We start from the raw sequence: 13,652 nt of genomic DNA on the forward strand, positions 1-13,652 counted from the left end.
ATCCAACAAAATGTGTTTAATATAAACGAAGACCACTGTTTACAGCTGGAACAAGAATTCTGATTGAAAGTCATCAGAAGTCACATGTTATTGCACAAAGTGCCCTATGTGTCAAACAACGACATCCAGTACAAAGCACTGTGACAGGAACTCACTATATACTCCAAATCTCGTTACCGTGGATAAGTTCAGTATGTTGCTCCTTAGGACAGTGTCAAACGCCTACGACCAAATGCAAGGTACTTGCAAGTCTCAAGTCCCTCACATTACATATGAACTTACTCTCAAGTCCATCACATTCCATATGTACTAGTTCTTAAATACTCTGCGAAATTGGACATTCTTTTCCAATAAATACTGATCGTTGGAGTGATTTCATGAAAGAACACAGAAAATTATTCCAAATATTAATGTCCATGATCCGGTTAACGGACTGGAATAACTCTCCTTTTGAGACTTCGTATCTTCAAATAATAGGCCTTTGTCAGATTTTTCAGTACCTACAAAAGATAAGTCTTTGTATTTCAATACATCTTTATATGATCACATATACATCAGTTTTAATTGGGATAGATATTCTGTAATAAAGAGTTAAGAAACACGGGGAGTATATACGTATTTCTGTCGGTAAAGAGTACAAAGAAATTATAAGTATTGCTGTGTTCACAGTTTTGCATTCCAACGACTCTGTGAAACGTCAAATGACAAATTACTAATAGTCATAGAACAGGCAACAAGAGTCTGAAACCTAGGGCGAAGGAGTCTTTCCAATTATATAAAAAAAAACTAAAGACGTAATACAATGAATTTTGTCCTGCTTCTTTTAGTATACTTTCTAAATACTAGTATTCTTGGTGTTATAGTAATGAAAAAGTTGTTATAGCTACATTATAAAAGTTTTAAATATGAAACTGCATCTAAGATTTTTTGAGATAATATACCGTGTATGGTAATTGATTGTTCAAAATTCTGTTTTCATCAAAGGTTGAAATCTATTGAAATCTTCAATTAAAGTCGCTAAGGAATGGTTTTGCCATTCAAGCTCCTGAAATGATCCGTGATTTTACTCCATTTGGCTAAATAAAGATTGCATTCCGTAACACATTAAACAACCGTCATCTACGACCTACTCCACTCAACTACTTTTACTTGAAATGAATATGCAATTAACGATGCTTTCCAATGAAGTCAATCAAGTACGAATATGGGTTTCTTCTGTTTCATGTGCTGGAATAATACGTATAATAAATTCGCCATATATTCTGTTGTGACTGAGTTTTGACAGAGTCGATTGTTATATTGTGGCAATTATATTATAATTTCGTTGTTATTGACAGTGTACGGTCAACTTGCAAGTTACAGGCTACAAATGGAAATGCAAATTACAGACCCAGCTGGATACTGTATAAAAATGGATAAGCATATTAACAAAAAGACACATACCTCTTTTAACGTTATCTTTTCCTGCTAAAAGTATAAAAATATAATTTGAACATTTTCATGAAATTTGATATATAACAATTTGAAATATCACAAAATGTGAATTCATATTTAAAAATGTAAAACATCGAGAATGTTTTTGATCTAATGAACAGACATTTTGGTCGTTATCGTGACTAAAAGTGTCGGCCAATCCAGACGATGCTTGTGTGTATTTATTTTCATTAATTGTAATTTGTTACTCGTATTGTTTAAACAGTAATTCAGACCAGTATATTGAAACCATATAAACATGTTAAATGCCAAATTTTATCAGAAATATTTGTTATCAAATACTAAAGAAGATGGTATGTTAATTGTGTTTTTGGAAAAAAAAATAATTTTTTGAGAGCAGATTCTTCACATAAATTCTAAAATCCACTCACCATTTAGTATGTTCACTTTAATATTCGTCACCAATTTATCGGACGTACGACAAATATATGTCCCAGCATGCTGCATTCGCGCATGCGCAATAACGAGTTCACTCCAGATGGTCTGACTCCGGTAGGCCACGCTTTTGGTGATGGTGATCCCCTCGGTGTCACTGGACTCCACCTTGTGCCCATTCATGAACCAGTCCAGGTCGTCCTGGGGGTAGGAGTCGCTGGAGGCGTTACATCTCAGCACCAGTCTTTGATTTTTCTCCACATACGTAGTACCTGATATGTGAATAGCTGTAAAAGTAAGCGAGATACGTAATACCAAGGGGACGCTAATCGCATAGATGTATGTAAAATTGATAGAGATGTATGTCAAAGTGATAGAGATGTATTTCAAAGTGATAGATAGAAAGGAGTTGACAAGACGGTAGCTCACTTCATCAAGACTTACAATTTATAAGACACTTATACGTCAAAGATGGCGATTTACATGTTTTGTTATATTATTTGACGTATCAATCCACTTGGTTGAAGATTATCATTGCTAAGTGGTTAAAGTAGCCGGTTTGTAGAAAACAGATCATGCGTTAGAATCAGCATGGGGCTTTCGTTCATATTTTCTGAATAAATTGTTTGAAAATCATTTTTTAAATCCAAAATTGCCTGATTTTGCGCTTATTTGACTTATATACTTCGATGAATAATGCTAACTATCATAATCAACTAACTTGCTGCTGATTTGAGATACTATTTAAAGGTGTCGTAAGCCACTTGAAATCACGACTTTTTTAAAATGCAATTTATACAGAACAGAAAATTACATACTAGTATCAGTGAAACCCTCCTAAAACACCAAATGATATTGGAAACGTTGATGACTTTTTGAGCATTAACCTTTGAAATACAATCCATGTTTTAACAGATAAAACATGCGTATTATCAAAAAAATAATTTAGAGATGATAGTCTGTACTCAAAAATTGTTTTCTATCTAATGAATTGATGCTTTGATCTGTAATCGCCGATTTGTTTGGGAAATTTTTGGAGCCATGTTTCAGATGTCGTTGAGTTTCTGTGCGTTAAAAAAACAAATATCAAAGAACACGGACGTTTTAAAACTTCGTGAAGGTATTCATGTCAATAAATATTTATAAAGCTTGATATTTTTTTAAACTCCAAAACTTAAAAGAAAGAAACTGCGGGTTAGGCAGTGTTTTACAAGTATTTTTCTCAATTAAAGGTTTTTTTTTCTATTCTCTGAACTAATCTAAAATAACACATCATTAACTATGCTAACGATTTGGAAAATCAAAAGCTCATACACTTTAATGTTTAATGCGTACAAAGGAATGCCACAGAATAGACCATAACTTTATTGCCTATTTTAATTAAATAAAGCCATTCTGGCATGCTCTTTTTCCAGCTTTGGTAAACTGAACAATTATACTCACTTGATGTGTGTTCTACAAAAGTAAGAAAAGACTCGTTATCGTATGTATGTTAAAAGCTCCACAAATAAAACATTATTATGAAAAGAGAAACGACTCATGAATAAATGTATGATCAACAAATAAAATCTTATTATAAAAAAAATATATAAGAAATTGAAAATCATTAGCTTTTGCATGTTAATAGCGAGCGCAGCTCGCCGGCGCGCAGCGCCGGCGCGAAGCGAGCTCTACCGGCAAGGCGTGTGTGAATAGAAAATTCGGACCAGTTGCACATTCATTCAACGGATTTTTTTGGCGTCAGTAAATCGGACCAGTAATGCCTTGTTTTAATCGTCCCAGTAATTCCCTGTAAATATGATTTCCCATTTCACACTCTCACGAGAACAAGATAAAAGACTATGTACATCATGCATTGTAAATAAAATAATTCCATTACATAAGACTAACAGAGTTGTCGTTCCTTCCAGTGACGTCACAATTGATTTCTTGCACATTGATCCCACAGAATTTTTCGGAGTCAGTAAATTTCGACCCACAATGCAATTTATCAATGTCGGACGATCTCACTAGACTTGATTCCTTCTCGCGAGAATCAAAGTAAAACTTTTGAGAAACAGATTAATTGTGTAATTTTAAGAATATCATGCTTTTAAAGTAAACAAAACAGTATATTTCACTTAGTTTTTTTTCAGGGTTTTTTCAAAGAGACAGACGACACTTGACCGACGTGAACCTTTGACGTCACAATAAGGGGAGATTACTCTAAGTAGTTATTGTAAATCTGCTGAAATATAAATACCAAAATCTTCTCAAAATCTTGCAAAGCTTACTAAACGAATGGGGACATCTCTTTATTTTAATAGGAAACAGTTGTAACTTGCTCACATTTATTTTATTCACTATATATTTACAGTAATTTCCAGGAACGTTTTTTAAAAGGGGGTGCAGCAGCATCATTAAAAAAATATTTACAAGCAAAAATGAAAAAGAAATTCACAAAATCAGGGAAATTCTAATCCGGTTGAGGAATGGTGAGTGCGTAGTATGCATTTAGCTCTTTAACTGCTCAATGGTATATTTATTTTCACATTTATTACATCCTCCCGGGGGGGGGGGGGGTCCAAAACCGTTTTTCTTATATGATCAACAATTTTTTTTATACGTAAATTATATATTTTTTTTAAACGGGGGGGGGGGGGGGGTACTCTATGATAAGTCAATTTTTTATATGTAAGTTTAAGAAAAATGTCTGCTGCAAGAAAAGAGGAAATAAACTGCAATAAACATTATGTTAAAATCTTTATTATTCAACAACATTGTATCTGAGATAAATTCTATTTTAAATAAATAAACAATCTTATAAATTATGAATAATGAAAATTTACTAGAAAAAATAGGCATGTTTATATTTTATTTTGCATTCAAATTCATTTACGTTACGTTGATACTTTTATTTTTATTGATTTATCATAATTCATTATTTGATCACATGCTGCGCTCGCCCCAACGGTCGCACCGTAAAACATATTAGACAACTATAGAGTATCGTTTTGCATTACAAAAAGAACAACAACAAAAAGAACAACAACAATAGCAACAACAACATCAACACAAACCTTTCACGTTTAAGTAAAAGCTCCGCCTAATATCACGAGCTTTTGTGCTGACTTGGCACTCGTATCGGCCCTGGTCATCCAGACTGACGTTCCGGATGTGTAAATTCCATTGGTCCTTGTGTAACACATTTTGAGTTTGGAAGCGGGAATCCCCAAAATAAGTGTATAGACCTACTGTCAGAATAACGGAAGGATTGGCTCGTCTCCAGGTCACCTAAAGGAAATCACACAAAAACATAGATCTTTTAAATAAGATATAATCAACTTAAAGACATTTCGCGACAAAAGACAACTCGCTACAAAAAAATCTCATTATTTTTCCAATAATTTGATTATTGCTCCTACCAGTTTTACATCTGAAATAAAAATTATAATTCAGCTGAATTTTTTATTTAGCGTGTATATACAAAAACAAAAATAAGTTTCAATACTAAATTTTGATGAAGAAAGATGTGTATAGACAACAACATGTACGTATTTTCATGATGAGGATATTGCGTGCCTTCCAATTGCTAATTCAGTCACGTATATATTTAGGGAAACAAATGTTTTGTACGATAAAGTAAATGTTCGCCATGTGCAAGTGTTTTCTTTGTTTTTGCGTTTCTTTTAATCCTTATGATCGAACAAGGAATAACAGTTACACAATAGATGCCAACATTTTCCTTATCTTATTTCCATTAACCGAAATACATGTACAATGTATTAGTATTATATTGCTAAGTATAATTCTTTTCATCGATAATGAAACGTTCTTAAAATTTAACTCCATATTTTTCTTACACAAATCGATTCTGATCAAAATGTTAATTTTGTAGAAATTATTTTTCAGTTGTCATTATATCAATTCATATCTAAAGATTTATTTCAAACTTTGATGATTTATTAGTTTGTTGTTAATTATTTTGACAAATTCTATTGACAAGTTACTTTTGATGAAAGGCAACTGTATTATTATTTACTAGCATATTTTTTTAATAAAACGGAGTTGGTTTTTCATTCTTTTTTTTATATACGAGTACATGTAATTAGTGTTGACATCCTGCTTGCCTTGCAACATCATATCTTACAAAGTTGACATAGAACCGTCGCTATGTAGACCATATTGTCTAGCCTATGCTAATTTGTTCCAATACATTACGTTGCCTCAGCCTGTACTATATTTGTAAATGAATATTTTATGCAGGGCAAATAGAAAACCAAATCCTGCTTCAATATGTACTTTACTTATGTATATGATGACTGAGAATTACTTGTAACATTGTATTGCCATGGTTTATTTTCAGAAAATCGCATGACAGTATAATTAACGACAAGATTAGGTATGTCTTTTTTCAATATTTTCACCTAAGATTTCTGTCTTTTGCATTTATGTTAAATGTTTGATTATGACAATAATAGTGTTTATTTGACAATTTGTCTTCATATGATTTTTTTTAGGGTTAATAACGTTATTTTATATTAACATCATTGTTGAAAATATAGTAAACGTGTTTTTTTTAATTGCTGGAACTTTATTTTTAAGCATAAAATTACATTTCTGTTGTCTATTTTCAGGAATGAGAAATGAATGTATTTTCAATATTTTATAGAATGAGGCATTCCATTCTAAATTCTAGACAATTCCTTTATTGTAGTTATTTCTTTTACAGTACTTTATATGTTTTCTAGCAATTTGTCAGTTTTTCTTTCCTTTAATGATCCTGACGTATTATTACTTTGTTCCATTCCTCTCCTTCATACTAACTGTTTTTGCATCCTTCTGATTTACTGTATTCTTGGAATCGGTTAATTTTATATAATTAAAATAGTGTGTCGATGCTTTGGCTTTCCGACTTACTGTTTTGGTCCCGAGATTCTCCACGGCGCAGTACAGTATCGCCGTTTCTCCAGTGACATAGGTATAGTTAGAGGCTGTTGTGTTCAGTATGATGGGAGTCAGGGGCACGTAGGTTCTGTCTGTTATCCGACGGCGGAAACCTGCAAAGCCATCATCAATAATTAAGAGCCGGGTATTAGCAACCGTTATGCATTTCTGACAGAAACAGAGCGCTAACAAATGAGGCCAGACACTACAGCCAGGCATGGCAACTGGCATGCACTGTGCCCTAATTGCCACTTTTTTGATACACTGCTTATATTTAGAATCACGTCAATTTTTCAGTAATGTTTGGTTTGGATGTAAAATAAATAAAGTAAAAATTTACAGGTATGCATGTATATTATAGAATCTATATTCTATTTGGCGCCTTTGGATAAACAATCTATCGTTAACAAGCAAAATCCGGCACTATAGATTAATAACTATTCCAAAGTATTTAAAAGTGTAAAACTAACGCAATAGTTATACCAATTATATATTACAGCTACTTAAGATTCCACCTGCACTTAAAATACCTGGGGACTTGGACAATCAAAACAGAGTTGGTGTTGACCTTTTGGGAGAAACTAAATGACATCAACAGCTGAAGACTAGTGAAAAGCCCTCGTACTTATTAAGTTAACATAGGCTGTAATAGGGCCTGTTTGACACCTTCCAACACGTTCAATTTTCCGCCCGAGTATTTTATCTTCTTGAGATCGTTTTTTGCTCACAATGATGTCATTAAACTCTGATTCAGAAAAAAATCCACTTTTTAAGTTTTCAAAACGATTGGGGTTTTGTTCCGCTCTGATAGGATTCTATGATTAATTTTTGAAAAAAAATCCAGGTGACCGTAAATAAAATTTTTACCAGCTGTAGCATGAACTGTAATTTGTTTATCTAAATCATTGTAGTACAAAAAGCTGTGTTAATGTACAAAACAAGATAGTCACGATCGTCCAAATATGAAACAAATATGAAACAAGTAGAATTAATTTAAATGAATTTTTAATCGATTCTTAGATAAGTTTCAACGTATTTTGGCAAAGAGTCCACGTTTCAGAGGGTGAGTGACCTCTCAGATAATTCAGTGTCGTATAAGAGGTTTCACTTTTACGGCACCTTTAGTAGTGTCAATCGATTGCCCTTAATGAACACAATTGAATTTGAAATCCATTCACTCACAAAAACCTTTTTCTCTTGACAGCGGATATCTGTCTTGCAGTGCAGCTGGAAAGATTTTAAAAAGCTATTTTGGCACACGATTTACAAATCGATGTTAGCATTAATATTATTTATGAATTTCAGCTTAAAAGATAATAGTTCGAAAAATAAGCTTTTGAAAAATAAGAATTATAAGCTATTAAGTTTTGACATTACATTTTTGTAACTTGAGAAAACGCTTTCTTGCTCTCTTTCATAAAATGTCAAACCTATTTAGCAAAAATTGAGTAGGATGAAATATTACAATTTGGATTGCCCGCACATTAGTTGGCCAAAGTTGAATGGTATTTCAAAAAATAAAAGATAAGCCATGGTATCCCCCTCTCGATAAGAGTTGTTTTTGAGCCATACTCCTACGCGAGTTGTATCTTTAGCATAAACAGGTGGAACTGCATGGCGAGCAGATTTGGATTGATACAGTTGGATCATGATGAGCACTCTCCGAACCCGACTGTCATTACATGGAATGCAATCACTTCACATCTGATAGCCTATACAGCGTGTTTAAGGAACATATCATTCAAAGGATTAACAATCCTTCAGAAAATATTTTAGTTAGTTGATGAAGTTTTCTGTTATGTAATCTTGATAATGCCTTTATGCAATGGTTATATCCATTTTTTGAACCTGAAATCTTAATCTAAAGATGATGTAAAAATTCGTATTCACTTTTTTATTTTCTAGTCCTTGATTAAAAAAAACTTTTTTTATGAATCATACAAGATGTGTGGTTTACATTTAATCACATTTCAATTCATCAAACTATAACATTAATATTAACGTTAAAATACAATAATACAATATTTCACAATACATTTACTACGCAAATACGAATTTAAGTACGCAAAAGAAAAACCTTAACGCGCGAGTGCATTCGCTCCACTTTCACTGTATTAATACAATCTGTAAGAAATCAAACAAATTGCGTCATTGGTCGCAATATTCCGTCGATTATGACAGCTGATCTAGGGCCTTTTTTATTACAAACACCGACACCGATGTTTTACATCATTGTATTTTTCTAATGAAAAAATATCCGTGTGTGTTATTGGCTGAAGTTTCAAAGAGCGACTGTGTATAAAGTTTACTGTCTTCGCACTTTCTATGGTTTCATTTGCCTTCGACTTCTCGATTCGACTACTAATGCTTTACTCAATATAAGGTTTTATCGTCTGAAGAAAACATAATTATAACGCCATTTGCATATCTAAAAAAGTTCTTTCTTTGAGATTTCTTTTCTTGCATCGTGGTCTAAAGAGAAAGTTGTTATGTGGAAAATTGCTATAGGGATAAAAATGAAATTTCTATCGCGGATAAAAATATAACCACCGAATATTAAATGATCTTGTAACTTGAAGACTGTACATTATGAAATATTAAAGATTAATTTGCGTATTGGGTTGAAGTATTAACGACACAATTAATTGCTGACCATGCAAAAATATATCTATAATAACTTGGTCTTTATTTTCTTAGCAATGGTAGAAGCAAGAGACAATTCGTTTAATGACAGTCCTCTTTTTCCGGGTTTGCAAAAATTAATTGGAATAGAGGCCGCCTCGTTGATACTTGAGAACAATCACGTTCGCGGGTTTCATTGTAAAAAATATTTCTTCACGGAGAGCAAAACCACATCAGAAATGCCTCTCTTGATCAAATGGTCAATAAGGCACGAGTTTAAAATATCACGTCTCATCTATTACCCGCATGCCTTATTAAGAATAAAACAGTTTCCTTTGTGTGTGGACAATGTGGTCTTTGATGTTTGTCCGTTGTCATTTTGAGCAGACAATCAATCAAGAGTTGCGGCAACTGAAAGATGCTATCGTCAATCCGGAATGTATCGGACATAATTTGACGACAGTGGCTTTGAACTTAATATTTAGAACATTCAACATACTGGAATAACCATTTAAAGAGATGCTTCGTGTCTAAATTAATATTTAACAACAGCTTATTTAACGATTCGCTGAATTTTTATTTCATTTATATTCCAGACCAAATGGACAAAATTGATTGGTCATAAAAGAGATAAAAATCAATACAATATTTAATAACAGTGTCAAAGCCCTGTTCCTTTCGACATCATGTGCGGACAAAATTGAACGAAAGAAAATTAATGTAAGACGCGAACAAGAAATAAAAATGACACCCAAAGGAGCCAAAATATTTCCTTTCAAGTGAATCATTGAATCATTAATTCAGTATCAGAACTATTCATCAATCAGGCTTAATGAAATGGAGTCGAAATTAAAAAGATGCATCTGAAGAGCCTTTTTATTGATTGTTTAACACTAGAACACTTTTAGCGGATTTGCAACAGAAAGTGGCAAAATACGCTTTTTAATATTCAATCAACAAATGTGTAAACTATGATTTATTCCTTTTTTTATCTTTAATTCCCAAAAAAACTATCTTTTTATTATTTCTTTTTGGAAAGGCTGAAGACGATGATGATTAAAGTATGAATTGTAAGACATACTCCTTATATAACTATATCAACTATTCCTCAGCAATACTTTGGATACAGCTATAAGATAGAAAGACTATTAATATATAGATTATTAAAGGACACAACCACTGAATTATAGCGTGTCTTTATTAATGAGTAGTACCGACTAACGCTTAGGGGCCACTCGGAGCCGCTACTAATTAAAGAATATGGTGTAATAAGTCGACTTAATTGCAATTCGCTAGGTTGGGTTTCAATTGCTCATTTTATCGATGATGACTGCTGATAAAATGTACAAGTGTCAATTTATCGTCTTTGGAAATCGTTTAAATGCTTTTGAATGAATGAATCGCACTTGTTGAAATGTCAAGATGTTATGAAACGTCGATGAGATTAGGGTTTTTTTTTAATACACCAATATGCTCTTTATCTTGTTTTACGAATGAGTTGAATTTAAATGCTGAAAAACACTGTCTTGCACCGAAAAATACCTTCCTGATCTCGTGTTGGCCATTTCCCCACTATTAAAGCTTCCTTACATATTAAAGTACATTAATGTTTTGGCATTTTCATTGATTTGTAACCCGATCTCGGGAGGATTAAAATAGTTACAAGATATATTCAAAAATTCATATTTCATAATGAATGTGAACGATTGGAACTTTGTCATGATTAAGGAATTTTTTATTTCCAATTAGCAAGAAAGCTGCCACCAATTCGAAATAAAAAATCGGTAAACGTAAACGGAATTACCACGAGTATGCAAATAGGTCGTAATTTGGGAGAGATTTAATAAACAAATTAACAGTTCTCTAGCACAATCAATATTGACTCTTAATAAACTGTTGATAAAAGCCCCTTGATGTGTTAAAAGAGTCTCTATGTAAAAGTAAAGGATTGCATTCCAATTCAAGTAATATGGGAAACTTTACGAGGACATTGGGTATCTGCTCATCATCTTTGCACACATCTTTATTCATTTTCTGATATAGGACCTCAAACACAGTCATTGCAAACGATGATGGTGGATCGTTGTAATTCTATTTCTGCCTCGGCTTCCTTTGCTATTCGACACTAATATTCTGTTCGTAGGGGGAACCATCCCCTTTGGGACGATAACTTTCAATTTGTCGAGGAAATCCTTCTCTAAAATCTATGGATTCGTTCTCTTATTTGAGGGAAACATCTCACTTGTGGGCCTGTGAGACTGGTCTGGATAGGTTATCCTTGGTGAGCGGACTGTCCTTTCAGTACACATTTACATAGAAAATATTAATATGCTGCCGTAAATCCACCAGGGTATATCATTCTTTTTATGTTCTTTCTTTATTATCGATCATAATGCCGTGTTTTTCTTATGATTGTCGTTATTGGTTTATATTAAAGAGGTTTTTCTCCATTATTTGCTTATACCGAACCTGTTAGCATAATTTGAAAGTCAGACATATAAAAATACATAAAAAGCCAAGAGACTTTTATAATTTTTCTTCTTTTGATTAGTATCATTTCAAACATTTTTATCGCTGTATCTTTTGAAAAATTGGTCTAGAGATTATCATTTAAATGAATGCGACATACATGTAATTACCTAAACTGGCTTTTAACTCTTTGCATGTTCATAAGAAAAAGTATAAATTTTTAATATTTCAATCAACAGAAGGGAGAAAGAATGGGTAATAAAAAGGTATTTCGTTTTATTTGCTGCTTCATTTGAGTTACTTCAAACTAAATGACAGCAATTGTATAGCTTACAAAATCCTTCCACACTTGTCCTTGGCGAAAAAAGGACCGGGTAACTAATTCGATGTGGCAGAACAGTTATACATATATACACATTCCTTCAAAGATAAAGGAAACCAACAGGCGCAGTAAATTAAAGATGTGCATTTGTCAGTGAGCTTAGTTTGCAGTAAAAGGGGTGGGGGATTAATGAGGGTTAACGAGCTGACTCGGCATTCCTGTCCCCGCCACCTGACGACTGGAAATGGCGATTACGAGACAGGGCCACGCAGATAACTATTTACTCCCTCGTTTGAATAATTTACAATTTCATTAATCAGCGAGAGCAGTAGGACGGTTCTACATTAGTATTGGTTATTCGGCCAGTAGGGCTACGCAATTCATTTAGGAGTGCAGCACGGGAAAACGTTATTAATTGATGAAATCATATCACAAAGAAAGCGGCATTGCAGAAATTTATAATTGTACAAAAAATGGCTTACGGAATTTCTCAACGATATTTTGCCTTCTGTTAATAAATGCGGCTCAAAATTTATAACGCGACTGTATACAAAAGATAAATATGGTTTAACATACACGTATTTATTTTCGAAACGATTGTTCAAGACAAGCACCTGACTCTGAAATTATCTTATCCACCATTTGTTTGAGAGAAATAGGATCCGCCCCTGTATCGCTTTCCCGATACTATCACAATCTACTGTGAAAGTGCTCATCAGTAACAAAACAACCTATTGTAGATGGCAGCAACACTCAAACAGTGCCAAGGGAGCAATACCTACCTGCTACTTGGCAAAACAGCATTGAAACTGCCAAAACAGTGACCCAGAGTCGTAAACCCCATCTCCGAGGACAGGAAACACACCCGGAATCCGAGAGGAATGTCCGGGAAAATCTGTAATTGTCCATTACTCAAAGTTTCCAACACAGAGTCTACACGTGGATCGCATTCTTAGACGCTCAATGTCAGTTTGCTAATTGCCAGCGTCAATCACATCCCTGGAAAATACTTTAGTAGCTAATACAGTACTTGGAATATTAACATTCCCGCAGTTGTCGTTGTAACATATTTATAACGGGCATTCAAAGTGAGCATCAAAGATTCCGTAATTTGTCTTAATCCAAAAAAGCTTATCATGTATAGTCCCTCAAGATACGAGCGTCGCTCATTTCGTTTCAGGATATCGGTTCCCGATGCTCGCTGCGGTCCCGAGTCCTGGCGAGTGAGCACGGTAAATACCAGGACAAATTAATTATACGGTTAATACAGTTTGCACTAATGAATTATCTATAGGGAATTAATTTCCATCACTTTAATGTTTCCGTCACTAAGCCCCGTGGATTGTAATAAGTTGGTATATCCTTGATGCAACTAACACTGCTCGACAATAGGTCCACTGAATCAAACGATCTTTTAAGACTGAAAAATATCGAACAATTTAAT

At 33.6% G+C, this 13,652-nt stretch overlaps 1 protein-coding gene across 3 annotated transcripts; it reads right to left on the reverse strand.

Annotated features, from left to right (window-relative positions):
- Nucleotides 1–227: 227 nt before the first annotated feature.
- On the reverse strand, nt 228–13,270 carry LOC105331133 (limbic system-associated membrane protein). Of its 3 annotated transcripts, none has more exons than XM_011433211.4 (7): nt 12,991–13,270; nt 6,769–6,908; nt 4,929–5,142; nt 3,313–3,324; nt 1,866–2,141; nt 1,444–1,467; nt 228–500 (listed from the first exon to the last, which is right to left on the reverse strand). In XM_011433211.4, exons 1-7 carry the CDS (start codon nt 13,115–13,117, stop codon nt 376–378), a joined length of 918 nt encoding a protein of 305 aa, XP_011431513.2. In that variant the 5' UTR covers nt 13,118–13,270; the 3' UTR covers nt 228–375. The 3 variants fall into 3 exon arrangements, with proteins under 3 accessions (XP_011431513.2, XP_011431512.2, XP_011431511.2); XM_011433210.4 differs by having other exon boundaries at nt 1,444–1,464; nt 1,866–2,156; XM_011433209.4 differs by having other exon boundaries at nt 1,866–2,156.
- Nucleotides 13,271–13,652: the final 382 nt, after the last annotated feature.

Source organism: Magallana gigas, chromosome 6, assembly GCF_963853765.1.
Source record: "Magallana gigas chromosome 6, xbMagGiga1.1, whole genome shotgun sequence".
NCBI classification, from domain to species: domain Eukaryota; kingdom Metazoa; phylum Mollusca; class Bivalvia; order Ostreida; family Ostreidae; genus Magallana; species Magallana gigas.

Bases quoted from the DNA above. Each gene is read 5' to 3' on its own strand.
- LOC105331133 (XM_011433209.4), bottom strand. From the start codon at position 13,117: ATGGACAATTACAGATTTTCCCGGACATTCCTCTCGGATTCCGGGTGT. The intron at 6,909-12,990 runs GTAGGTATTGCT...ATGGCTTTGCAG, and splicing joins GCTGTTTTGCCAAGTAGCAG to GTTTCCGCCGTCGGATAACA. The intron at 501-1,443 runs GTATGTGTCTTT...TATCTTTTGTAG, and splicing joins AAAAGATAACGTTAAAAGAG to GTACTGAAAAATCTGACAAA.